The sequence below is a fragment of the Struthio camelus genome, chromosome 8, assembly GCF_040807025.1.
Source record: "Struthio camelus isolate bStrCam1 chromosome 8, bStrCam1.hap1, whole genome shotgun sequence".
Lineage (NCBI taxonomy): Eukaryota > Metazoa > Chordata > Aves > Struthioniformes > Struthionidae > Struthio > Struthio camelus.
The window spans coordinates 765,320-792,185 of NC_090949.1; the positions used below are offsets into that span (position 1 = coordinate 765,320).

A 26,866-nucleotide genomic window follows, 5' to 3' on the forward strand; every position below is an offset into this window, starting at 1 on the left:
ATCAGAGTTTCTCCATCAGACAGTTGTTCCTCTTTTGGCAACAAGTCTCCGGAGAAAGGCCTCAGGGACCCCGGCCCAAACGGCAAGCCCCGGAGCAAAACTCAGGCATCCTTCCCATGCAGCCAGTGCTTTCCCATTGGCCCAGCAGCAGAGCTACTCCCCTTTCCATCCAAGTCTTTGTCAGGAAAAGCAGGCCAAAGAGCACGCACAGCTCCCCACTGCCCTCCGCACTTGCCCAGACGATGCGTTTGCTTCAGAAACTGCTCCTCTCCAGACCTCCCCCTGGACGACTGCCGTCTCGGGCACCGGTGCCGCGTGGCATGGAAAGGCCCGCGTCCACCCAACCAAACACGGCTAGCGCCCCAAACACAACGAGCGCCTCCCTGCGCTAGGCTCGCTCCTGAACCAGGCCTGGGAATTGCCTGCGGCAAGCGCTACCTGGCAAGGGCCAGAACCGAGCCAGCAACTGTTCCAGCAATTTCACAGCACACACTCACGCTCCCAAACAGCCAGCCACGGTCCTTGGCATTGTTTAATTTACCAGCGTCCATACAGCCAGTGAGTAGCCAATAAGAAACCAAGCAGCCCTCTTGGCTGCGCGCAGAGAATGACACAAGAAGGATCTCAGGTGGCCCCCTGACCCTGCGCAACCAGCAGTCTGTCCCGCAGCAGCATTACCTCATCTGCAGAAAGAGCGCCGCAAAGAGCGTGGCGAGAACCTCGCAGTCCAGGTCGGGCTTCTCCAGCTCCGTGCACAGGCTCCTGGCGCGATAGCCTGCCAAGAAAGCAAGCAGGCTCGCACAGGCTCCCTTGGCGGAGATGCCTTCTCGCAGGCAGCGGGGGCAGTACGTACCTACGTCGACAGAGAGGGGCAGATTCCCCAGGCTGAGGTTCAGATGGCTCAGGGCCTGGGCAAATTTGGCAGCCTTTAATACCCCTCCTCCAAAGAGCTCGTCGTCACAGCTAAGCTGGATGGCCGCCCGCCCGTACTGCAGCCACTCTTCCTGGCAGCCCAGGTCCTGGCAGCACCGCGCATATTCCACGTAGGACAACAGGATCTAAAACGGTCCACACAGGAGACTGTACAAGACTGAATGTCGCCAGGGTGATTCTCTGGCCTAGACGGCTCAGGGCAGAAACCCAACGGCCAGCTTCTCTCTTCTCTTCTGCTCTCAGGGCTCTCACCCCTACGACAAATGGTTCTGAGGACTGCCGCTGCTAAGTGCGGCCGCGGCGAGACGAGGGCCCCAGCGGGGTGCTGCCTTCAAGCCACAACCAGCCCAACGCTTACAACGGTGAAACAAACGCCATGAGAGCAACTACCAAGAAGAAGAGCAACGCACGTCTGCTGGAAGTTGGTAAAGCAAAGTTCAGGGACGGCTACCACTCCGTCGCGTTTGGCCTCTTCTTGCCGCCCCGGGCAGACCCTGCTGGTACTCTAGGCGGGCCAGGGGAAAGGAGCTATGTCAGAAACGCGTCTGCTGCCGCAGAGAGGAGGCACTCACGTGACTCGCATCCTCCGACTCCTCGGCTGTGTTGACCTTCATGAGCGCTGCCAGGCGCGAGAGCCTCCGGCCGCTGCAAGTGCCCTCCAGGCTGAAGAGCTGCCGCAGCAAGGAAAGGCAGTGGCTCTGCCGGAACAGCCAGGGCAGCCTCTCCCTCCTGCCACACAAGAGAAACCGCTGGGCCACAGCCACTAGCTACACAGGGCCAGGTCAGGCAGGGCCAGGGGAAGCAGGGCGACAGAGGAGGCAGCTGCACCTGCTCCCAGCAGGGCGGCAGCTGATGCAGGCCGGGCTGCAGGCATGGAAGCGGCAGAGCCAAGAAGCACCACCGGGGAAAGATCGCTGCTAGCAGGAACGGGTTGGCACTACAGCCCAGGGAGGGCGAAGCAAAGCTGGGCACCGCGAGGAAAAGGCTTGTTCTACGGCAGCCTGGCACCTGGCGGCAACCCCTGAGCTTCCTCCTTCTCACACCTCCCCTCCACTTACCCCTCCCTGCCCACGTCCTGCTCCTCCCTGCCGGCTCCCTTTCCCTCTGCAGCCTGTGCTCCCTGGGAACATCTCTCTGCTCTCACCCCCACCACCCCTCCACGAGCCAACACGTGCCCGCTCCCCCACCCAGGAGCCTCCAGGTCCCTCAGCAGCTTTCCCCGTGCTAACACCTATGCTCAGGGAAAGTCTGGCCTTAAGCCTAGGCAGGTGTGCGCCTAGGTGCCCGGCACCACGCAGCAAACGCCTCTTCCTTCCCTTCTCTTTCCCTTTGGCTTCTTACCCTGCCCCTTGATGAAGGGAGGACTCTTTGTTCTTCCTGTGGGAGGCATGCTCTGACTTCTCCAGCAGAAACTGGAAGACGACACCAGCTGAGGTGAGCGGGAATTTTCTCTTCAGCAGGCTCAATGCCTTGCTGAGCGTCTTCTTTGCCAGCTCCATGCAGCCCATGTTGTAGCAGACCTGCACAGGAGAAGGCTTCTTCAGACACTCCCAAAGGGCTCCGACTGAGCACGCACCGCATTTCCAGGCTCTGCCTGAACCAAGGCCGAGGGCCTCGACCGCTTTTGGCCGCAGGCTGAAGCGCTCACGGGAAAGGCTGCTGGTAGCGGCCGTGCCTCAAAATGCCAGGCCTATCGCCGCTGCCGCCACCCCCCACAAAGGCGTCCAACTCCACCCACCAGCAGAGCCCTCAGAACCTCCCTGGCACTTTACCTCCCCTTTCAGGCTCAGGAAGGTGGCTTCTTCAAAGCAGGTAGGCACATCGGCTTTCTCAGCCGCTGAGCTCCTCACAACCTCTGCTTTCTTCAGGTTCAAAAAGGCCTTGGAACAAGCACACAGAGAGCAGGTGAGCGTCGGTGCAGAGCCTGCATCCAGCCCCGTCGTTCCCAGGTGCCTCCAGCAGCTCTCCGAGGAGGGCACGCATCTGGCCCTGGCGATGCCCACCCTAACACAGCCCACGGGCACGAGTGCTCCTTCGCACCACCTCCTGGCGCGTGCGCCTTGTGCAAAGGTCCTGCTTCTCTGCCCTGCCTCCCTTGCCCCAGGAGAGGCAAACAGGGGGAGAAGCCTGCCTCTGACGCCAGCGGTTCAGCCCCAAGTCCCCACAGAGGCACGTCCTAGAGCAATGGCAAAATCGGCTTGCCCAGGACAAGGCAACTGAGAGGCCTCCTTGTGCAGTGGGCTCCGGCAAGCAGGGCGACTCACCAGGTAGTTGTCGGAGACGTGCAAGTAGGCAGCCGCGCACTCCAGCAGGTAATAAAGGGCTCTGGCATCGTTGCCCATTGCCATGTGGTGGTGAGCCAGCGGCACAAGCACCAAATCCACAATGGCCCGGCATTCACAGGCACACGCGCCACCGGGCGTCCCTTTGGTCTTGCTGGGCACCGTAGCTACGCGTTCCGTCCTGGCCAGAAACTGCTCTGCCGCTCTACTCAGAGACAAGATCGCGCAGAGAGATGACACACGCTAGCATCACCTATACCGCTCCGTCTGCCTAGACCAACAGCATATTCTAGCGCAGCACAAGCAAGGCCCTGTGCACACGTGCGTCATACGGGAGCGCTGGCTTTCACAGCCTTCCCGGGCGTGCAGAGGGCTGGCCGCTTCTTCTTTCAGCCCCCCGCAATCACAACCACAGTTTCCCAGCAGCGTTCCCCATTACAGTTGACACGGGCGACCCCCGAGTGGCCTGGCTCCCCCCATCCTTGCTCCGTCTTCCCCCTGTGCTCCTCCCTCCCTTCCGCTCTTGCCTTCCCTCCTCGCTCGAGAGCTGTGGCTCTGCCCTGACTGCAAGCCAGTACCACTCACTAACACGGCGCTTGGGCGCAGGATTCGTTTTCTTCCACTGCAGCGACGTCAACCCGCGCGCGCTGAGCAGTCTTCTCACGCTCCGTAGCCCCAGAGCCCAAGGCGAGCGAGGCCAGGCAGGGCAAAACGGGGGCGACGAGCAACGTCGCCCCTTTCAAGCCCTAGCAAACCATTCCTTTGGCTTTAGCGGTAACAAGCTCCACGAGCACGCGATGCTGTTGGTGCCTTTGCTGACCGTGCTCTGGAGCAACGCTGCTCTTGGCCACAGGGAGGAAGTCAAGCAGGCCTTTCTGCCACCTTCCAGCAGCGCCCCCTGCTCCCGCTGGCTGCTTTGCCCCTGCACACCTCGCAACTTTGCTCTCCTACAGCTAGGAAGGCAGGGCTGGCTCCACCCTAACGTGACCATCACCACCCTGATCCCACTGGCTTCCTCCAAGAGGCTCATCTCCAGGGCCACCCCATCCCAGCTCCCACCCAACAGGCCAGCTCTTTCCTGAGCTAGAGTCACTGCCAGCAGGCACAACTGCAAACTCCACTTGCCCCCTCTGCAGACCCTGAGCCCGCTGACTTCCCAACAGAACCAAAACCTGCTCTCCTCACCGAAAAGTCTCCTCCAAGAAGCTCTTCTCTTTCTGCAGAGATTTTGCACTACCTGGAAACAAAGCACGAGTTAAACGCTTCCTCACCTCACACGCGGGAAGAGCTGCATCTTGCCATGCTCCATCCGAAAGGGGAGGAGAGCAGAGTCAAAGGGACCGACGGCAGCTCTCTTCCTGGCCCCTTCCCCCGAGAGCTGCCTTCCCGGCAGGGCTGTTATGTTTTGGGCAAGCGTAGCACACCCACCAGGAAAGGCGCCTCAGCCTGCGGGGCCGGGGGGTGCACCGCAAGGCTCTTGTCACTGCAAGGACATGGGCTGCTCTCCGGTCATTCCGGGGAAAGGCAGGAGGGCGTTCCGGGGCACAGAGGCTCTACGCTGTGCCCACAGCATGGCTCTGCTGGTGCAGCTGGCCTCAGTGGAGGACTAAGCTAGTCTTAGGGAAGCCTCTCCCCTGCGCTGACAGCGTCCCTAGGCTTCAGCAAAACGCTTCTGCGCACGGCGCTTGAGACAGAGCAGCGCTTCCATTAATTGCGCAAGCACAGCGCGCAGGGCCCAGGCTCCAAAGCACGGCAGCTAGCATACCCGGAGTGGCACGGAGCTCATCCCTCTTGAGCTCCTCCTTTCTGAGCAGCCAGGCCTCCCAGCTGGACGAGCAGCGTTCGCTGGCACGGTCGTCGCAGCTCTCTGCCTCCTGGGCGCTGCCGAGGGCCAAGCGGTGGAAGGCCACAAAGTCCCCTCCGCCGCAGCACTGGCACTTGTGCGCTTGCCTCTCCAGGAAGGCCGCGCACTTGCGGTGCATGGCCACCCTCTGTCCCTTGGGCCACAGCTCGTAGGCAGCCTCCCGCAGCAGCGGGGCGCAGAAGGTCAGGACGCCAGACTGCAGCCTCGCGGTCTTCTCGGTCTCGCCCAAGCACCGCTTCTGGGCCCCTGAAAGGCAACGGGGCTTCACATCAGCCACAGCTGGGGCCACAGCCGGGGCACGAAAGACAGGCCTTGGCGTGGATCCTTGGCAGGAAACCAGCGCTCCTGCCCTCGGAGCCGCGCAGCGCTAGGCTGAAAGGGACCCGCTTGCCTTGCCGACACCAGCACCGCCTGCGCAACAGGCTACCGCCCTGCTCTCCCTCCCAACGCACAGCCTTCAGCTGCACCCCCGCAAGCAGCTGCCGAGGCTGCTGGCAGCAGAAGCAAGGCCAGCCGTTTGGCCCATTACACACCACCGGAGGGGGCAGTGCAGCGTGCCCTGGCGAGCCCCGCCAGGCACACAGCCCGGAGCAGCAGGAGCCTACCACGCATTATCCCGGGGGCGCATTATCACCACTTACCGCTCTCTTCCTCCAGAGAGGTGGCGGACCCCTCGGTGGCAACACTGCTGCCTTCTGGCACCTTCCCAGCGTTCAGCCACTTCAAGATGTTGCCTCTCACCAGGACATTCAACGCCTTGTTCATCTTGGTCCTGGTCCACCTGGGAAGGAGGCGAAACAGCAGCTCGGTGGTAAACGTCGGCCCAATGACGGCTGCGCACTTCAAGACCATCCGCTCCGAGGGCTTCATGCTGTCCACCTCAGCCAGCGCAATCCCTGTCAAAAACAAGCCACAGCTCTCTCTCTTGCCCTCTCCCAAGCCTGAGGCTGCCGAGGCTGCCTTAGCTTCACCACACCAGACGCTACATTTGTAGCCTTCTTTCCTAGGGACCAAACCCCTTGGGCAGTCGCAACCCAGGGCACACAGACACCCAGCCTCTCTCTAGCCCATGCCCCGGGAAAGAACCTCCGTGCAGCCGCCAGCCGCCGCGGCGGGGCTCGGCCCCTCACCTTTCAAGGTGGAGGGAAGCACGATGCTCTGCAGGTTCACGTCAGGTCTGATGGTGCACACCCTGCGCTCCTTCCCCGTGCTGGAGCTCCAGGAGGCTGCGGCAGGGGAAGCCTCCCTTACAGAAGCTGAGCGGAGCAAGAGAGCAGCGTGAAGCGATTTTCAAAGGGAGACGATTCAGGCCGTCACCTCCTGCTTGCCCTCCATCTTCCACCCTTTAGCATTCATCCCCCCCGGGCAGGTCTTACAGCAGTACCACAAAGCCACCCAAACTCCCCAGCCTGTGCTTAGGCTAGCCCAGCAGCAAGGCATGCAGGAGCCCACGCCTGAGCCAGGCCAAGGCCTCTACTGCTGCAACACCAGCCTGGGCCAGCTTCACAGGGGAAGCCCAGGGCAACAACGTGCTCTGGAAGATGCGCCACAGCAACCAGGCCGTCAGCCACAACGGTGCTTACTGAAGAGGCCCTCCCACTTGTCCTCCATTTTCTCGCCCTCCCGCAGCAGCTGGAACAAGAGCATGTCGTGGCGCTTAAGGTCGCTCAGCAGTTCCTCGCAGTAATATGGGATCCCGTAGCTTCTCTGCATCAGGAACCTGGAAAGGAGCAGATCCAGCAGGGCCTGACACAGGCAAAGCAAGGTGGGACACGCTTCACACCAGCATCTTTGCCACAGCTACACCTCCCTTTTGAACAGGCCAGCACTCCCACTGCCTTTGGCATCTGAGCTGCCCGGAAGATACAGCGGTTGCTGGAACGCGCAGGAAAAGAGTCGCGCACAGTGCCCAAGGCACAGAGCTGCAAGCCTCGTCTCTCCTGGCCCCAACAGCCTAGATGCTCCCCGGCACCAGTGAGAGCCTCGGCCCCAGCAAATCGCCCCCACCATGGGGCCCCACCATCTTCGTTCCCTCCTGCCCTCTGCAGAGGGTCAAGCCCTCGGGAAGAGCTCCGAGGCCCCGCCTGGGACTTACATCTCTAGCTCCCTGGGCACGCTGACAACTCCCAGCTCCCGGCAGGCTTTCTGCACAACAGCTGAAGCTTTCAGCTCTCCCAGATGAACGTGGGTCGTTTGCTGCAACTTCATGATGTCTGCTGCAGCTTCGCAGAGCCTCTGTCTTCCGTAGCGAGCAGGAGCAAAGCCCAGGACCACAAAGAGCGGGACATCTCTCAGCACATGCGACATAACAGCCCAGGAGGCAGAGTCGATGTAGTGCGCGTTGTCGATGACAAACAGGACAAGCTCGTCTTCAACGATCTGAAACCAGCACGTTGGTCTGGGTGGATTCTGAGGGATTCTCAAGCATCTTCCACAGGACAAACTTTGGCCGGCCTCTCCCCACACAGAGGACGCGCAGAAGTCGCTCTCCTCTCCCCAGCTACCTCTTTGTTCAGAATCTCACCCGCTCTTCCGTGCTCCGAGACTCTTAAGGTCTCTCGGGCACGGTGGCACGGAAAGACACCGTTCCTCCTCCTCCGGAGCACATGCCCTCCAGCTTCCTCCAACAGGAGGAAAGTTATCAGGGGGCATGGCACGGGCAGTTTAGCCTCTGCAGGGCAAGGACTCCGCTACACTGTCCTCCCACCAGCTCCCACCACTCTCCCGCAGAGCCCTCAGCCTGCGGCCTTGCTTTCCTTCTCGGACCCAGCATGGGGAGAACGGCTCACCTTCTGTAGCACTTTCTTAAAAACCAACTCCAGTTCCGTTGTCCTTTGAGCGCTGCTCATCTTGGACACCTTCTCCGACAGGGGAAACTGGCCAGAAAAGCAGAGTCACAGAGAAACAGCCTCTCAGGGCGGTTCAGCACACCTGCCCACCACGCAAGTCCAAGCGAGCAAAACGCCTCTGCTGCCCTCAGCATCTTACCTCTCCCCCACACAGTGGAGAGGAGACGCAGCGCGCACGTCACCGGGAGCCTACAACGGAGGCCCTCTGCTGAGGGTCTCTGGCAGAGCTCTTGCAGGGAGGCATGAGGGGGGAGAAGAGCTTCTTCCCTCGCCGTGGCAATCGCGCGAGGGAGCACGCTGCTCACGCACCAGGGAACTCAGCACCAGCTCATCAGCCCCCTCTCAAAGCCTCTCTGCAATGCCCTTTCCAGGCTGCTGAGCAAGACACCGGCAACTGCCTGCAGCAGCCTGGCACCTGCACTCACCCCTAACAAGGGGCCCCCTCGCCCCCCTCTTTGGACCCACAAACAGAAGCCCAGCCTGTGCTACCTTCCTGCTGCTCCCACCAGGGAGCTAAGCCCACTCCCCAGCACAGTGTCCCAACCACAACAGCCACAGGACGCCTCACAAGCAGGCCTTCGCCACGGCCACACAGGCCTCTCGCTCTCACCTTAACGACGAAAGGCGCATTGAGGAGGCAGTAGCTGCTCTCTTCCACCAGCCCTTGGAGCTTTTCCTGCAGGGCGAGCTCTCTGGCACTGCACGATTTACAGGCCTGCAGGCCCATGGCCACAGCCAGCACCATGCGCATGGCAGAGTAGACCTGCTTCAGGTTGAGCTCCAGCGCTTCCACAGCCACTACCCTGCCATGCAGAAGCAAAAGGCACTGAGATTCAGAGAGGGACCCAAGCAGCCGCAGGCTTCTCACACTAAGCTCTAGGGCAGAGGCGGAATCTAGGGCCACTTGGCTTTCTTCTCTTGGGTCCGCGGCTACGGCCAAAGCCCTGACTGAGCTCGGGCTCTACTTTGCTTGGGGCCTGGCCCAAAGAAGGAAGCTCAACAGCAGTGGCTCCAGCAGCCACCTCTAGCTCCCTCAAGAGGGAGCAGGAGGGCACACAGCTGCTCCTCAGCAGCAGCTCCTGCAGGCCTTGCAGGGATGCTGCAGTCCAAGGGCCACGCACCCGGGCAGAGGGCAGAGGGGCTCCAGCAGCCCACGGACATCAGCGGCTGGGCAGCAAAAGCCTTCCACAGGTCCCGGTCAGCAACACTCACCTGAGCCCAGCAGCCTGGCCTAAAGAGGCAAGCTCCGTAAGTAAATGGCTCTTTCCAGAGCCCGTTACGCCCTCCAACGCCACGATGTGGCTTGCTTTCTTATCCACATAGGCTTTCAAGTGACTTTCAAAGAGGGCAATCTCCTCCTCCCGACCTGGGAAGGCAAACAAGAAAGCGAGCTGTTGCAGCGAGCCGAAAAGCAAACAGCCGTCGGCACCCTTCTCTCTTGCCGCCGCAGCGGGTCAGTCAGACCCAAGGAAATCTCCTCCCCAATCCCAAATACGGCCATCGCTTTAGCCCTGAGGCTGTGAGCAACTGCACACTGGAAAGGTCCCGCCACACTAGCTATGCAGCACGGCAGGCAGCATCCAGCGCACGCCTCACCCTGCTCCCCACCTCTAGCTGTAGCCCAACCCCAAAGACAGCAACCAGCTAGGAGCCAAGGTATGCACCAAACCCTTAGGGCCACGCCAGGCAACACCATCCCTCGCAAAAGCTTCTGCGTTCCCAGAGCGGAACAGGTACCGACGGCAACAAATTGGCCTTCGGCAGGCCAAGGCGTTCTCCACCTACCGAGCAACGCGGAATAGCTGGGCCTCTCCTTCGTAACATCCATGCCAAACCTGCTAGCGGGGGAAGAGAAAAACAAAAGCCAATGAAGTAGGCAGAAGCTGGAGGACGTAGAGCCACGCGTGGAGCTGAGGGTGCGCTCCCGGGGACCCGCTCTTCTTTCCAGCCGGAGCGAATCCTGCCCACGCTCCCACTGGCCCAGCAGAGAGCGCAAACACCAAACGAGCACTAGCAAAGCTGCAGCCAGGAAGAAGCCCAACGGCCACAGTGGGACACCAGACAGCATCAAGACTCGAGCACCACGGGCCAAAGCCCAAGGAAGCAGAGACACGAGCAAGAAGCCAGGCAGTGCCACTGGCTAGCACACTGCTGCACCCCGCAGGACAAGCCAAACAAGTCTCTGGTCCCCCGGCCTTTGCTCACAGGCAGCGCTTTCGAGAAGCGGGGCCCTGCAACAGCGGCTGTCAAGGCAAAGACGGGCAAGAAAAAACACTTCAAGCCACGACGTGCAACAGGACGACAAGGGTCACTTCTTGGGCCAAGGTGCCAAGCACCAGGCACCTTGGGCTCGAGTTCTTCTGAAGTTGCAAGGGGACGGCAACGTCAACCTTCCAAACGGCCTCCAAAGAGGATGCCAAACCCTGGCCCAGGGGAACACCTGAACTTTCACCAGGAGGCACTCAGGAACTGAGTCCTGGCCTGACCAAAAGCTTTCCGGGAGCTTCATGCTCAGAAGCAGCTGGGAGAACACCTCCCTGGGGCAGAATTGCCACTGCGTTAGTCTTGCGCGCAATGGAGCAAGCACAGGGCAGAAAGCACAGCTGGAAGCCCTTTGGACAGGGGCTGCAAGGCCCCTCTGTGCCTACGGACACCTAAAAGCCTTCTCCACCCCTCCGGCATCACTCCCCGTCTCCTTACAGCAGGAGGCACCAGCGTAGGCAGGCCAAAAGCATACCCGTGCTCTGCCTTTCCATCTTCTCAGCCCCCGCGATGGGGGGTGTGGGCGGGGGCCAGCTCTGCACAACTCCTCTTGGCGGACCAGGACTGGAGCCTGTGTGCCACCCTGCCCCCAACCAGCCCGCTCAAACAGGACACTCACCACTTCGCCGACACCCCCAGGTATTGATACACGGGGCCAGGATCGACCACCCCCTTCATCTTTGCCTCCGGCAGCTCCTCGAAGCACCATCGGGGCAGCCTAGAGGCTGCGTACGTCGCTGCGTCACAGGACACCAGCCCAGGGTAGTGCTCCATCAGCCGGGCTGCCAGATTCACCTTCTGGCCAATGACTGCCACACAGAGAGAGCACGCATTCACCTACCTATGAAACCAACCCGCTCCACCCTTCACCGCCAACGGCTGCATCGCCTCCAGCACAGGCAAGCCCCAAACCGTAGGCAGCACAACCAACAGGAACAACAAGGCTCTGAGCCTGGTCCCCTGCACCGCAGCGACGCCCGCCCTGCCTCCCTCATTCCCCACACGACACAGGACACAGGCCAAGGCCTCGTCCCAGCCCAGCACGTACGGGCAACAGGGTGTTGCCTGCCGCTCTGCCTCTTCCTTTGACACGCTGCTCCGGCTGAACAGAGCCAGCCCAGCCGCCCGCTCCTCAGCCAAACCCCTCGTACCTGTGTATTCGTGCCTCACGCGATGGCCTACGACTCCGCAGAACACCGTCCCGCTGGTAACCCCGACAGACACGGCCCTGACACACACGGAGAGCGACAGGCGTTCAGCAGCGCCCGCGCACAGGCCTGCCTGCCCGCCTACCTTCACCCCTTCACCCAGCTCCCCTCGCACCACCTCCCGCCCTGGCAGGGCAGACCTCGGGGACCTGCAGAGCTCCGCAGCGTAACGCCCCCAGGTGAAAGGGGCTCCCGAGAGCAGCCAGGCAGTTTTCAACCCTTCCCCTGAGGCCTCACAGCTGGGACGGGCGGAAAGTCCCTGACTCCAGCCGGCCACAGCACGCCTCCTCGGCGCGGGCAAGAGGGGCACCTCTCAGGGCACTGTCTCCTTCCTCCCAGGGACAGAGGAGGCCAAGCTAGAGGGCACGTCTCGCTGAGAAACCATCCCTGCCTCCTTCCCCCGCGCAGTCCCGGGCAACGCGCCTCCCCACTCACTCGATTTTCCTAGGCCTCGAGGAGCACGCCTTGGAGATTTGAACAGCGCTTTCCAAGGCGTGAACGCTTTCGTCGGGCAGCTTCTCTCCAGGGAGCCCAAACACGCACAGGAACGTGCAGCCCTGCCAAGGACAGGGGCAGCACAGCTTGCGACAACGCCTACGGCAAACGGCTCGTGCCGTGCGAGTCGAGCCTCTGCCCAGAGCAGCAGAGCTTCAGGGCAACCCCCAGCCAGAGGGTGCTGATCCCAGCGCCGAGGCAGAGCTGCTTCTCCTTTCCCCACTGCTCAGTAGACCGAGAGAGCCACTGCCCTCTCGTTTGCTGCCCACACTTTTGCGCGGTGGGCTCCTCCCCCACACTCACTTTATCAAACATGGAGATTTTGTTGATCTCGCCCTTGTGAGGACGGAGGATCCCCAACATCATCACGCTGCTGTCCTGGATAGCCTTGCAGATCTGCGTTAAGTTGACATCGGCAGCAAACTGCAGCTTGACAAAGAGGCAGGTGACCGGCCGTAGCTCGCACAAGTAGTCCGGGGGCTGCCTGTCATCAATCTGGAAGACGAGAGCAGCACACCTTCAGCAGCCAGCTCTCCCCAAGAGCTGACTGCCCCCAGCAAACACCAAGCAAGAGCCCACACGTGGGCAGCAGCACGCGCGCTCAGCGGGAGGAAGAAATCCTCCCCTCGGGGCAAAAAAAAAACACAGCTCCCGGCAGCTGTGGCCATACCTTCCTCAGAACAGATGCGGGCACGTACTTCCGCAGCAACTTGCCCAGAGCATGCCGAGGGGCCAGGGTAACAGCAGGCCTCAGGATGCCTAGGGAAGGAAAATCCAGGCGGTCACTGGCAGGCCGGCACTACGAGCCTGCCTAGGGAAAAGCAGTTGGAAAGCAGGGGCTGGCACTGGAACTCAGGGAGAGAAAGGCTCCTCCAGTTGCACATTTCTTCCTCCTGCAGGTGCTCAGCCAGAGCAGGCCCCGGGAAGCAGGGGCAAGCAGCGAGTGCCTCCGCTGAAGCGCCCCAGGGCCAAAGGCACAAATGCTAACTGCAAGGGGGAGAGGGCAGAGGGCGTTCCTCGCTGGCCCCTGAACAAGCCCGCCCCCACCTTTCTGGGCAGCCACAGATGGGCCTCACCTGACGCCTCAGGAGAACTGTAGTTCAGCTGGGCTCGGGTAAACTTGGAGAAGATGTCTTCGCGTTCCGACAGAGACATCCGTTCCATGCCTGTAACCTAAAGGCACACAGTGCAAAAACGCGTTCAAGGACAGCTCCAGGACCCACAGAGGACAGTACCCGTTGAGGCAGACTCTTGCAGCGCCTCCTGACCCCCTCTTCAAAGCCACCCAGCGCAATCCAGAGACAACCCTGAGACAAAACTGCTCCCCAACAGCTACGGCTCCCCACCTACGTCGACACCTAGAACTCCCTGCACGCGCGTCTCCTCGCCCTTCTCGCACCTTCCTCCCTCACAGCCACGTCCACGCCCAGGCCCTCAGAATTGCTCCAGAGGCCGTCCCACCCACCTTCACAGCGCTTTGGCCTTTGAGTCTCTTGGTCTTGATCTTGTTCTGGTTACAGAGCTCCCAGCAGCTGGCTGACAGGATCACGTCACTTGCATTGGCAAGGTTTTGGGCCTGCCACACTTCCCCCACGGCCTGGCCAAGGATCAGGAAGTGCTGCTGCTTTTTGTCTCCAACAGTCAGGAGGGACATATGCCCTGCAGAGATCCCTGGGGAGAGACAAGCACAACTGATGCAGAGAGCATTTTTAGCTCCACAGCCCGCCACAGCTCAGCTCCTCCCAGGCCAGCTTTGAAGCTCAGCCCCGGAGCCAGGCTCTTCCGCTCAACTGCTTCGAGCGCAGGCGTCCCACTTGATGGATTCAGGATTGATCGTGGCCGGGGAGGGGGTCCTAATCAGGGGGCCCCACACCGGCACCTTGGCCAGCCACCGGCTCACTTTGCATGCAGGCAGCTCGTGAACGCCTGCCCGAGAACGCGCAGCAGCCTAACGCAGCACTCCCCGTACCTATCTTCAGTCGGAGCTTCAGACCCACGTCCGTCTCACGGATCCTGTACTTCTCCTGGATTTGCTGGCTACACTGCAGCACCAGGCTGATGGTGTCCCTCAGCTGCGCGTGCTTTGCTCTCCACAGCACCAGCACAGCATCCCCTGGGGAAAGCAAGGGGACAGGGACGGCTCTCGTGACACCTGACGCTCCCTGACCTGCACCCACCTGCCGGGACAGCGGAAGCCAGCAGGCGTGCCAGGGAAAACGCGTTTGGGTGAAGGCCTCCTCCTCAACTACGGCACCCTGGCCACAGGCACACCTCCCCCTCTGCCCCGCCAGCTACAACTGCAGCCACGCCGCCAGGGCCCGGGACGGCAGCTCCCCCTGGGCACCTGCGTGCCAGCAGAGCCACCCCTCGGGGCTCTGCCAGCTCGCGGCTCTCTCTCCCCTCTCCCCTAGCGCTCGTCTGCAGCTGCAGCAGACGAGGCCACGTCTCTTTTACGCACACGGACCTGCAAACTTCAAGATGTCTCCACCAAAAGCCAGCAGCTCTGCGGAGCAAAAAAAAAGCACAACAAGAGTTGCAGCTAGGCCTTCTTCAGGAAGGCCGCAGGACAAGCCGCTCTGCTCAGAGAGCAGCACAAGAGCAGCGGTGCTTTGGGGGCACAACTTAGCAACCGTAGCAGCTACACTGCTCACAGGGACCACAGCCCTGGCACCTACGCTACTGTGCCCTGTGACAAGGCCCCAGGGAAGGGAACGCACACTTTGGTCAGCGCCCCCATCCCCAGCTCATTTGGGCACTAACACTGGCTAGATGCCCCCGCTCCCCCCTGCGCCCCAACACCAGCAAAATCTTCCTCCATCACTGAACAGCGGTCACTCCACAAGCCCAAGGGTGGGTGCTGAGAAAGCGGGCACCTCCTTAGTCTTTGTGGGGAGCAGAAAGCACCTGCCAGAAGAGCCCAGCTGCTCTTGGCGGCTCTCAGCCCCATAGGAACCCCCAGCCCGCGCAAGGAGGAGGCGGCAGCAGCAGCAGGCTGCCCAGCAGGCTGCCCAGCACCTCTCTCTCGTCGTGGCCCAATCCCACACAGTCCTGCAGAACGGCACTTACCCTCCAAAATGTCACCCATGTAGCGATTGAGGGTTTGCGCTACCTCATCCGCACCCCGCTCTTTGCTGATGCTCTGGCTGAATTTCTCTGTCAGAGCAGTGAAACCTGCAACAGGGACACACAGGCACAAAGAAATCAGGACGCGTCTACAGGGCCGAAGGACCTGGCACTTTCCACGTCGCTTTCAGCCAGCCAAGAGCACCACGCTCCGGGAGAACCCAGGCGTGCCCCTGACAGCGGGCACAGCCCTCTCATTCTGAGCGCTCGCTGACGGGCGCCTTCCCCATGCTCACACCTACCCGCTCCTGCACTTGGCTGCCACCCTCCAGCACGTCCCCTGGCTGCCTCCCCTCTTGCCTACAGCCAGGCAACACCCTTAGCTAGAAAGCCCAGGAGGCCTTTGCCAACTAACGCAGCACCTGGCCAGCCAGCTCCTCTGCGCAGCAGCTGCTCCTCCAAGTTGGCCCTGACAAAGACTAACAAGGGGGAGGCAAGGCAGCCAGGCCTCCTCTCCCAGGCCTCCATGAGCCAGAGCCTGGCCCACCTCACACCTCCCCAAAGCTCCAGAGAGAGCACTGCAGGCAACAGCGCGGGCCCAAGCTGCTGCTCCGGCAGCCTCAGGGCTCCCTACGCACACTGCTCTGAGCAGACGGCTGACCACAAGCAGGCCGCAGGGCTGCTGCCAGCAAAGACCACCCCCGGGCTGTGACCTCAGCTACGTCCGAGCGCTACTTCCCCAAAGCGGAAGACCTCAGCGGCAAACGACATCTCCTTTGACCCCTTCTCTACCACAGGCGGGACGACCAGGGCTCCAAAAGGCCCGCTAAGTCCCAACGGCTCGGGTCGGTGACTCCTCCTCTGTGCCCGCCCCTCATAACGCTTTGACCCACCTGACACATCCGCAAAGAGCAGCACTCCGTGGAAGTTCTGAACGCAACGGTTCTCCTGCTTCAAGTCCTCAGACAAAAGCAGGTCGGGGACGTAAGCAGCTACTTCCCCCAGTTCTGAGCAGTGCTTTGACCTTCGCTCCCAGGCACGAGACATCGTCAGCGCCCTGGGGTACCTGCGGTACCTCAGTACAAGACGACCCACCGTGCCCACCAGGGAGGACGACCAGACACCACTGCACAGCGTTGCGCACTGGCCTTTGGGAGGCGCGGCTGGCCCTCTGTCACCAAGGGGCCGGGGGAGGTCACAGTCGGCTCACAGTGACATCGTCCGCGTGTCATCATTTACCTGTCCACTGTCGCCTACGCTGATCCGGCTAACAGTGACAGCCTCGGCAAGGCACCGCTTACCCAGCAACTGCCGGGAAGCTACCCCCCCGCTCCCTCCTTACGCCGAGCCGGTTGCTCAGATGTGGCTAGCGCGACGCACTTGTCTCCCGTACAGAGCTGAAGGAGGCTCGCACGGCGACTGACCTCCACCCGTGGCCGAAACAGCAGCTGCTTCCCACGTTCCCAAGCGCAAAGGGCCTAACAGACGTGCTGACAGCCAGCAGCCCAGGCTTCCCCAAAAGCACGGCCACTGCAGCACACAGCTGGGCGTTTCCGGGGCTGCTCGGAGGACTTGTATTTCTTTGCAAAAAGAAGTGGGGCTTTCCCGGCGGGGGGTGGGGGTGGGGGGGCAGCGGGGGACACAGCCAACCTCCATCCACACGGCTCCTGGGGGAGGCCGGGAGGAGATGGACAGGGCTGGGCCAGGACCACGGCGCACCGGCGTATCAGAGAGGGCAAGACAAAGTCCAAAGCCGCAGCAGGAGGCAGCTCCAGGTCCCTGCTCCGAGTGAGAACGCTGTTGTAAACCTTGCATGCCCCAGGGAAACAGAGCCACGCTGGGCACCCTGGCTCACGCACGGCCCTCTGCCTCCGCGTAGGCAAAGGCAGCTCCCCGTCCACCTTAGCCGCTGCCCCGAGCCACACAACTGCCTGCCACCAAAGCAGCAGCACTGAGGAGAGCCGGGCTCTACGGGGGACGAGGGCTAGCAGCCAAGGCCGTGCTCCGCGCACGCCAAAGCTGCCCTTCTCCCCAGTCGCGCAGAGGAGCAGCTGCACGAGTTGGCGTGCCTGGCACACGGTGACACTCAGCGGCTGCTTGCCCAGGCAGCCTCCAGTGTCCCTCTCGGACTGTGCCTCTCCCTCAGGCAATGGCCAGGCGAGGGAGCACCAGCCCCTCCCAGGCCTGGGGGACCAGGGGCTTTAGAGGAGCCTGGGCCCTTGTGCTGCTGACCTCAAACAGCAGAGCACTTGGCAGCAGAAACCAGCCTGCCTTCTTTCCTGCTGCCTCAGCCCTCAGAGAGAGGCTACCAAGATGGTCTCTCTTCTTGCCTCCAGAAGGCTCCCCCTGCTGCCTCGGGGCCCACCAAAGTCTCCCAAGCAAGCACAAGTCACTTGCACAGAACACACACAACTGCAACCTGCTGGCGACAGCCAGGCACACACACCGAGCCAGGCCCAGGTTCGGAACGCTGCTTGCCAGCCCAGCTCACACGCTTCCTCCTTCCTCCTTCCCACGAGGCAGGCAAAGCGGTCACCCCTACGGGAGACTGATGATGCAGGCCGACCGAGCAGGCTTGCTCTGCCTCCTCAGGAAGAGCGCGCAGCAGCGTGGCGACGCCTAGCCCAATGCCCTCTCTTGCCAGTGAGCAGCAAGGGCTGGCTGCTCCCCAAGGCAAGCTCAGCTGGGAGCTGGGCCGACCCCAGCACAAGCAGCGCCCTCGCCCACAGGGGCATCCCTCTTGGCTACATCTATATGCACACACGTACAGCCATTCTCCACTAAGCAGCATCAACCAGAGAGGGCAACAGGATGAGGCTGCTAGTGCTGTTGACTTTTCTGACTAGGGAACACTTCCAACCAGTCCCGCTTGCAGAAAAACACCCTCCCACCCACCCTCCCCACCTCAGCAACCACTTGGCCCTACACCAGGGCCAAGCTCCTCCTGCAGCCGGCTCAAGCGCTTACACAGCGCCACAGGCAACTGCACTAGGGCCAGGGGGAGAGAATTTCTCGCGCTGCTTGACAGCCCTCGACTCTTGTGAGCACTAGCAACGGGGGTGGTGGCTTCCCCGCAGCCTAGCTTTCCCAATAAACCACAGGCCAGAGACTCTCATGGCACGCCTTCAGCGTCCTCTTGCTGTGGTCTGTGACTCCCTACAGAACGCTGAGATGATGGCAGTGTTTCTTTATTTAACCCCTGGAAGAGCATCCTCGCTCGGCCGTGCTGGCAGCTTCAGCAGGTACCTGGAGCTACCGACTTGAGGCTTTGCTTGCTTCAGCTGGGGAAAACGTGGCGCTGTGTCCAGCCACAAGTCTCCCACGGGGCCCTTGCCAGTGAACCACCGCTCCTGAGGAAAACAAAAGCCCAAGTGAGAGCCGCGAAGAACAGGAGGTCCCCCGAGCCACAGTCGCCGTCCGGGAAGGCAAGCGAGGCCTCTCGCAGTAGCTTCTTCCACCCATGACCCAATTGGCCGTGCTGCAACAGCCTATCAGGGAGGGCAAGGAGAGGGAACGCAAAGGAAGCCTCCTCACAGGTTCAGGCTGGCTCCCAGAGCTGGCTCAAGGGAGAGGCAGAGATTCCACTCCACCGCTCCTCAGCCAGCCCAGCAGAGATGCTGGGAAGGAGCGGCATGCTGCAGCACATGCTGCTCCCTCGCGTGTCCTTCCAGCCCCTCCTGAGGGAAGGGCATCGCAGCTGCCACTGCCCTCCTGCTGAGGAGGGCTAGCAGCCCCTACCAGCTCGCCAAGGACTTTCAGCACACGCTCCTGAAGCTCGCTGGGGGCTTTCCCTACGTGGACCTGCCGGAGAACAGTCCGCGGGCGCCACCTTCTCCTAGGGCATGCCAAACCTCTGCCCAGGGAGCAACTCAGAGGCAAAGGGGATCCACTTACAGCGCTCATCTCCAGCCAAGTCTTCTCCAGGAGGTTGCCATTCGCCTCACAGGCTTGGAGGCCCTGCCTGAGGCACAACAGGCTCTGGTCTTTGTTAGCCAGCATGCAGAAAACGTACGCTTTCAGATGGTAGGCTCTGGGGTAGAAGACGGGGCTTGTAGAGCACCGAGCAAAAACCTCTTCCGCAAGCTACCGAGAGAACAATGGAGAGGCACGTCAGCAGAAGTCATCGAGCTGGGCGATGGCTCGGCACTGAGGACTGCACCTACTCCCCAAAGGGGAAAGCAGCCGCAAAGGCACAAGGAGCACGCAGCTAGCAAGGCTGAGATACCACACAAGTCTCTCCCGAGCCATAAGCCCTCACATGCAGCGGGCATTTCAGCAGGGCTCACTAGCTAGCTCATGGCTGTGCAAGTCTCTTCTCCTGTCTTGCAGACCATTCCCATTCCCACAAGGGAATCCTCACGTGCCCAGGAAGACCCCCGTCACCTCACTGCCTTCTCTACCACCTCTTGCTGCCGCCCCATGGGGCAGCAGCCTCTTGCCATGTTCCTCTCTAACCCACTACTACACTCTGCCTCTAGCCTGGCTCCATCCCAGCGCGGCTGCTTCGCCCTGGCCTTGCCAATCCACTGCTGCTCGCAACACACCTTTCCCTAGAGTCCCCTCACAGCGTGCACACCCCCCTCCTCCTCTTCCCTCACCCTTAGAGCCCTGCTGCGGCTCTCCCGGGCCCTCGCCGAGCTGCGCTCAATGTCGTTCCGCAGCACCAGCGTGTAGCACTCCAGGAGCCGGCTGCATGCTTGGGTGGCCAAAACGGAGGCGTCAGCTCTCTTCAGCAGCCTCTTGGCCTTTTCAAAGGGCTTCTGGAAGTCGGCCCACTGCCCAAGCCTTCCAAACCTACACCATCCAGAGAGAAACACACACACACACACACACACACACACACGCACGTTTTGTAGAGTACTTGATCAAGTACTCTACACCCCAGCGACGGCCGCCTTGTTGGACAGGGCACGGGGGGGACACGACAGGCCCAGAGCTCCCACCTCCCCTGCCAGAAGCACTGCCTGGGCCTCTCGCCACTCTAAGCACCTCTGCAACTTACCAAAGAGCCAGGGACGAATACAGTCCAAGCAGGATGCTGTTGTGCGAGCTGAGGATGCGGTTTGCTTCGTTCTGCTCAACGAAGCTCCTGCACTCGTCAAATGACTTGTACTCCCAGCCTGTAATACAAATGCATCGCAGAGAAGCAGTGCCGCCCTCCGCTGCCTTGTTTTCCCTCGGGCATTCGTAGCAGGACAAAGCTCAAGCACAGCTGGAGAATTTCTGGGCAGGTCAACCACTCAGCGAGCAAGCAAAACCAAACAGGAACAAGGCAAGGGCTGGAGTTCTAGCCTAGCTCCTCAGGGCTAGTCAAGCGCCACACAACTATCTAGTCCCTTTTCTTCAGCAGCTTTCGAGCGCTGGCAGAGACACGCTGCCATTGACCAGCAAGCGACAGCCACTCCAGAGCGTAGGCTGTTAGATGCCTCCTGGTCAGGCACATCCCAGCACTGCTGTGCCCGCTTCCCCAGGAGCCAGAGCAGAGCGAGCCTGGGGAGACGTTTCAGAAAGGGGAATCTCAAAACGCCGGAAGCAAAGAGGGAAATTGCCAGCATTTTGAAATCACTCTGGGATCCCGTGTAGAACATGCAAACAAAGACAGGGCAGGCAGGAAAGACAGACAAAGACACACCCAGAGCCAAATGGCCCAGGACTCGGCCCAGGAAGGGAAAGCATGGCTGGAGGCTCTGGCGTCCGTGTTGTAGCAGGAGAAAAAGCATCTTTGCAAGCCTCCTGGCTCTCGGGGGCCCTCCTCACTGAGCACTTACCAGCGTAAAGCAACAGGTCGAAGCAGCAGGAGAAGAAGCATGCCTGCCCAATGATGCTGTGCTCTGCAGCCACCTGCTTCTCGAGCCTGCGCAGCACTTCCTCACATTCTGGGTACCTGCGGAGGAACACAGCGAGCCTCCAGGGAGCCTCTGCGCGGGCTGGGATCCCAGTCACCACCTCCGGACGCTTCCCGCTCCCCTACCCATCATCCCGCTCTCCCTGCGCTGCTCTTTCTGGCAACGCCATCAGAGTTTCTCCATCAGACAGTTGTTCCTCTTTTGGCAACAAGTCTCCGGAGAAAGGCCTCAGGGACCCCGGCCCAAACGGCAAGCCCCGGAGCAAAACTCAGGCATCCTTCCCATGCAGCCAGTGCTTTCCCATTGGCCCAGCAGCAGAGCTACTCCCCTTTCCATCCAAGTCTTTGTCAGGAAAAGCAGGCCAAAGAGCACGCACAGCTCCCCACTGCCCTCCGCACTCGCCCAGACGACGCGTTTGCTTCAGAAACTGCTCCTCTCCAGACCTCCCCCTGGACGACTGCCGTCTCGGGCACCGGTGCCGCGTGGCATGGAAAGGCCCGCGTCCGCCCAACCAAACACGGCTAGCGCCCCAAACACAACGAGCGCCTCCCTGCGCTAGGCTCGCTCCTGAACCAGGCCTGGGAATTGCCTGCGGCAAGCGCTACCTGGCAAGGGCCAGAACCGAGCCAGCAACTGTTCCAGCAATTTCACAGCACACACTCACGCTCCCAAACAGCCAGCCACGGTCCTTGGCATTGTTTAATTTACCAGCGTCCATACAGCCAGCGAGTAGCCAATAAGAAACCAAGCAGCCCTCTTGGCTGCGCGCAGAGAATGACACAAGAAGGATCTCAGGTGGCCCCCTGACCCTGCGCAACCAGCAGTCTGTCCCGCAGCAGCATTACCTCATCTGCAGAAAGAGCGCCGCAAAGAGCGTGGCGAGAACCTCGCAGTCCAGGTCGGGCTTCTCCAGCTCCGTGCACAGGCTCCTGGCGCGATAGCCTGCCAAGAAAACAAGCAGGCTCGCACAGGCTCCCTTGGCGGAGATGCCTTCTCGCAGGCAGCGGGGGCAGTACGTACCTACGTCGACAGAGAGGGGCAGATTCCCCAGGCTGAGGTTCAGATGGCTCAGGGCCTGGGCAAATTTGGCGGCCTTTAATACCCCTCCTCCAAAGAGCTCATCGTCACAGCTAAGCTGGATGGCCGCCCGCCCGTACTGCAGCCACTCTTCCTGGCAGCCCAGGTCCTGGCAGCACCGCGCATATTCCACGTAGGACAACAGGATCTAAAACGGTCCACACAGGAGACTGTACAAGACTGAATGTCGCCAGGGTGATTCTCTGACCTAGACGGCTCAGGGCAGAAACCCAACGGCCAGCTTCTCTCTTCTCTTCTGCTCTCAGGGCTCTCACCCCTACGACAAACGGTTCTGAGGACTGCCGCTGCTAAGTGCGGCCCCGGCGAGACGAGGGCCCCAGCGGGGTGCTGCCTTCAAGCCACAACCAGCCCAACGCTTACAACGGTGAAACAAACGCCATGAGAGCAACTACCAAGAAGAAGAGCAACGCACGTCTGCTGGAAGTTGGTAAAGCAAAGTTCAGGGACGGCTACCACTCCGTCGCGTTTGGCCTCTTCTTGCCGCCCCGGGCAGACCCTGCTGGTACTCTAGGCGGGCCAGGGGAAAGGAGCTATGTCAGAAACGCGTCTGCTGCCGCAGAGAGGAGGCACTCACGTGACTCGCATCCTCCGACTCCTCGGCCGTGTTGACCTTCATGAGCGCTGCCAGGCGCGAGAGCCTCCGGCCGCTGCAAGTGCCCTCCAGGCTGAAGAGCTGCCACAGCAAGGAAAGGCAGTGGCTCTGCCGGAACAGCCAGGGCAGCCTCTCCCTCCTGCCACACAAGAGAAACCGCTGGGCCACAGCCACTAGCTACACAGGGCCAGGTCAGGCAGGGCCAGGGGAAGCAGGGCGACAGAGGAGGCAGCTGCACCTGCTCCCAGCAGGGCGGCAGCTGATGCAGGCCGGGCTGCAGGCATGGAAGCGGCAGAGCCAAGAAGCACCACCGGGGAAAGATCGCTGCTAGCAGGAACGGGTTGGCACTACAGCCCAGGGAGGGCGAAGCAAAGCTGGGCACCGCGAGGAAAAGGCTTGTTCTACGGCAGCCTGGCACCTGGCTGCAACCCCTGAGCTTCCTCCTTCTCACACCTCCCCTCCACTTACCCCTCCCTGCCCACGTCCTGCTCCTCCCTGCCGGCTCCCTTTCCCTCTGCAGCCTGTGCTCCCTGGGAACATCTCTCTGCTCTCACCCCCACCACCCCTCCACGAGCCAACACGTCCCCGCTCCCCCACCCAGGAGCCTCCAGGTCCCTCAGCAGCTTTCCCCATGCTAACACCTATGCTCAGGGAAAGTCTGGCCTTAAGCCTAGGCAGGTGTGCGCCTAGGTGCCTGGCACCACGCAGCAAACGCCTCTTCCTTCCCTTCTCTTTCCCTTTGGCTTCTTACCCTGCCCCTTGATGAAGGGAGGACTCTTTGTTCTTCCTGTGGGAGGCATGCTCTGACTTCTCCAGCAGAAACTGGAAGACGACGCCAGCTGAGGTGAGCGGGAATTTTCTCTTCAGCAGGCTCAATGCCTTGCTGAGCGTCTTCTTTGCCAGCTCCATGCAGCCCATGTTGTAGCAGACCTGCACAGGAGAAGGCTTCTTCAGACACTCCCAAAGGGCTCCGACTGAGCACGCACCGCGTTTCCAGGCTCTGCCTGAACCAAGGCCGAGGGCCTCGACCGCTTTTGGCCGCAGGCTGAAGCGCTCACGGGAAAGGCTGCTGGTAGCGGCCGTGCCTCAAAATGCCAGGCCTATCGCCGCTGCCGCCACCCCCCACAAAGGCGTCCAACTCCACCCACCAGCAGAGCCCTCAGAACCTCCCTGGCACTTTACCTCCCCTTTCAGGCTCAGGAAGGTGGCTTCTTCAAAGCAGGTAGGCACATCGGCTTTCTCAGCCGCTGAGCTCCTCACAACCTCTGCTTTCTTCAGGTTCAAAAAGGCCTTGGAACAAGCACACAGAGAGCAGGTGAGCGTCGGTGCAGAGCCTGCATCCAGCCCCGTCGTTCCCAGGTGCCTCCAGCAGCTCTCCGAGGAGGGCACGCATCTGGCCCTGGCGATGCCCACCCTAACACAGCCCACGGGCACGAGTGCTCCTTCGCACCACCTCCTGGCGCGTGCGCCTTGTGCAAAGGTCCTGCTTCTCTGCCCTGCAGAGAAGGGCCTTCCTCTTGCCCCAGGAGAGGCAAACAGGGGGAGAAGCCTGCCTCTGACGCCAGCGGTTCAGCCCCAAGTCCCCACAGAGGCACGTCCTAGAGCAATGGCAAAATCGGCTTGCCCAGGACAAGGCAACTGAGAGGCCTCCTTGTGCAGTGGGCTCCGGCAAGCAGGGCGACTCACCAGGTAGTTGTCGGAGACGTGCAAGTAGGCAGCCGCGCACTCCAGCAGGTAATAAAGGGCTCTGGCATCGTTGCCCATTGCCATGTGGTGGTGAGCCAGCGGCACAAGCACCAAATCCACAATGGCCCGGCATTCACAGGCACACGCGCCACCGGGCGTCCCTTTGGTCTTGCTGGGCACCGTAGCTACGCGTTCCGTCCTGGCCAGAAACTGCTCTGCCGCTCTACTCAGAGACAAGATCGCGCAGAGAGACGACACACGCTAGCATCACCTATACCGCTCCGTCTGCCTAGACCAACAGCATATTCTAGCGCAGCACAAGCAAGGCCCTGTGCACACGTGCGTCATACGGGAGCGCTGGCTTTCACAGCCTTCCCGGGCGTGCAGAGGGCTGGCCGCTTCTTCTTTCAGCCCCCCGCAATCACAACCACAGTTTCCCAGCAGCGTTCCCCATTACAGTTGACACGGGCGACCCCCGAGTGGCCTGGCTCCCCCCATCCTTGCTCCGTCTTCCCCCTGTGCTCCTCCCTCCCTTCCGCTCTTGCCTTCCCTCCTCGCTCGAGAGCTGTGGCTCTGCCCTGACTGCAAGCCAGTACCACTCACTAACACGGCGCTTGGGCGCAGGATTCGTTTTCTTCCACTGCAGCGACGTCAACCCGCGCGCGCTGAGCAGTCTTCTCACGCTCCGTAGCCCCAGAGCCCAAGGCGAGCGAGGCCAGGCAGGGCAAAACGGGGGCGACGAGCAACGTCGCCCCTTTCAAGCCCTAGCAAACCATTCCTTTGGCTTTAGCGGTAACAAGCTCCACGAGCACGCGATGCTGTTGGTGCCTTTGCTGACCGTGCTCTGGAGCAACGCTGCTCTTGGCCACAGGGAGGAAGTCAAGCAGGCCTTTCTGCCACCTTCCAGCAGCGCCCCCTGCTCCCGCTGGCTGCTTTGCCCCTGCACACCTCGCAACTTTGCTCTCCTACAGCTAGGAAGGCAGGGCTGGCTCCACCCTAACGTGACCATCACCACCCTGATCCCACTGGCTTCCTCCAAGAGGCTCATCTCCAGGGCCACCCCATCCCAGCTCCCACCCAACAGGCCAGCTCTTTCCTGAGCTAGAGTCACTGCCAGCAGGCACAACTGCAAACTCCACTTGCCCCCTCTGCAGACCCTGAGCCCGCTGACTTCCCAACAGAACCAAAACCTGCTCTCCTCACCGAAAAGTCTCCTCCAAGAAGCTCTTCTCTTTCTGCAGAGATTTTGCACTACCTGGAAACAAAGCACGAGTTAAACGCTTCCTCACCTCACACGCGGGAAGAGCTGCATCTTGCCATGCTCCATCCGAAAGGGGAGGAGAGCAGAGTCAAAGGGACCGACGGCAGCTCTCTTCCTGGCCCCTTCCCCCGAGAGCTGCCTTCCCGGCAGGGCTGTTATGTTTTGGGCAAGCGTAGCACACCCACCAGGAAAGGCGCCTCAGCCTGCGGGGCCGGGGGGTGCACCGCAAGGCTCTTGTCACTGCAAGGACATGGGCTGCTCTCCGGTCATTCCGGGGAAAGGCAGGAGGGCGTTCCGGGGCACAGAGGCTCTACGCTGTGCCCACAGCATGGCTCTGCTGGTGCAGCTGGCCTCAGTGGAGGACTAAGCTAGTCTTAGGGAAGCCTCTCCCCTGCGCTGACAGCGTCCCTAGGCTTCAGCAAAACGCTTCTGCGCACGGCGCTTGAGACAGAGCAGCGCTTCCATTAATTGCGCAAGCACAGCGCGCAGGGCCCAGGCTCCAAAGCACGGCAGCTAGCATACCCGGAGTGGCACGGAGCTCATCCCTCTTGAGCTCCTCCTTTCTGAGCAGCCAGGCCTCCCAGCTGGACGAGCAGCGTTCGCTGGCACGGTCGTCGCAGCTCTCTGCCTCCTGGGCGCTGCCGAGGGCCAAGCGGTGGAAGGCCACAAAGTCCCCTCCGCCGCAGCACTGGCACTTGTGCGCTTGCCTCTCCAGGAAGGCCGCGCACTTGCGGTGCATGGCCACCCTCTGTCCCTTGAGCCACCTCGAGAGGAAAGGCTGGCTATGGTGGGGATGGAGAGCTCTGGAGGCTGTTGCGTAGGCAACGGTCTGGAAACGGATACTCCTCGAGGCGTGGCCTGAGGGAGCCCGGTCAGTGGTGAGAGTGTGTGGGGCCTCGCAAAAGTGCTGCAAGAGCGAAAGCTAGCGAGGCCAGGCCAGATCCAGCGGAACCGGTGCCTAGCGATGGGCATGCGTATCGATAGGTATCGATACGCATGCCCATCGCTAGGTGTGGGATTGGAGAGGCAGCGATGCCGCGCCATATGGAGACCTCTGCGTGTCGGTGGGGGCCGATGGCTTGCCCACAGCGAGGGCCGGCCGAGAGCAAAAGCTGTGCATGCCAGCGGAGACGGAGACAGGTTCGAGCGGAGAGGTCTGGAGAGGCATCGATGGCTCTAGATTTCCTTCCGTGGCGCTCTGCATGCGTCTGGATGCTGAGGGAAGCGTGCCCGTTTGGAGAACGGTCAGTGTCGAGAGTGTCCGGGGCGCAGCAAGGGCACAAGCGGTGCAAGAACGAGAGCTGGGCCTGCCCGTGGCCGGCGAGAATTAAGGATGCCTAAGAGTCAGGATTTTTTTGGAGTAACAAATTGTTTGGAGCAGCCTGCCGTGGGACTGGTGTTGCAGCTAACTTACTCTCCAGGGTGGG

General features: G+C 61.3%; 1 protein-coding gene across 1 annotated transcript; it reads right to left on the bottom strand.

Moving 5' to 3' along the window:
- Positions 1–674: 674 nt before the first annotated feature.
- On the bottom strand, positions 675–26,443 carry LOC138068023 (adenylate cyclase type 10-like). The gene is made up of 21 exons (XM_068952501.1): positions 26,434–26,443; positions 23,194–23,235; positions 15,850–15,951; positions 14,960–15,064; positions 14,358–14,396; positions 13,863–14,006; positions 13,362–13,564; positions 12,564–12,593; positions 12,197–12,388; positions 11,834–11,955; positions 11,342–11,418; positions 10,810–10,999; positions 9,714–9,766; positions 9,209–9,294; positions 8,539–8,604; positions 7,869–7,955; positions 7,175–7,458; positions 6,718–6,799; positions 1,506–1,604; positions 936–1,019; positions 675–683 (listed from the first exon to the last, which is right to left on the bottom strand). Exons 1-21 carry the CDS (start codon positions 26,441–26,443, stop codon positions 675–677), a joined length of 2,106 nt encoding a protein of 701 aa, XP_068808602.1.
- Positions 26,444–26,866: the final 423 nt, after the last annotated feature.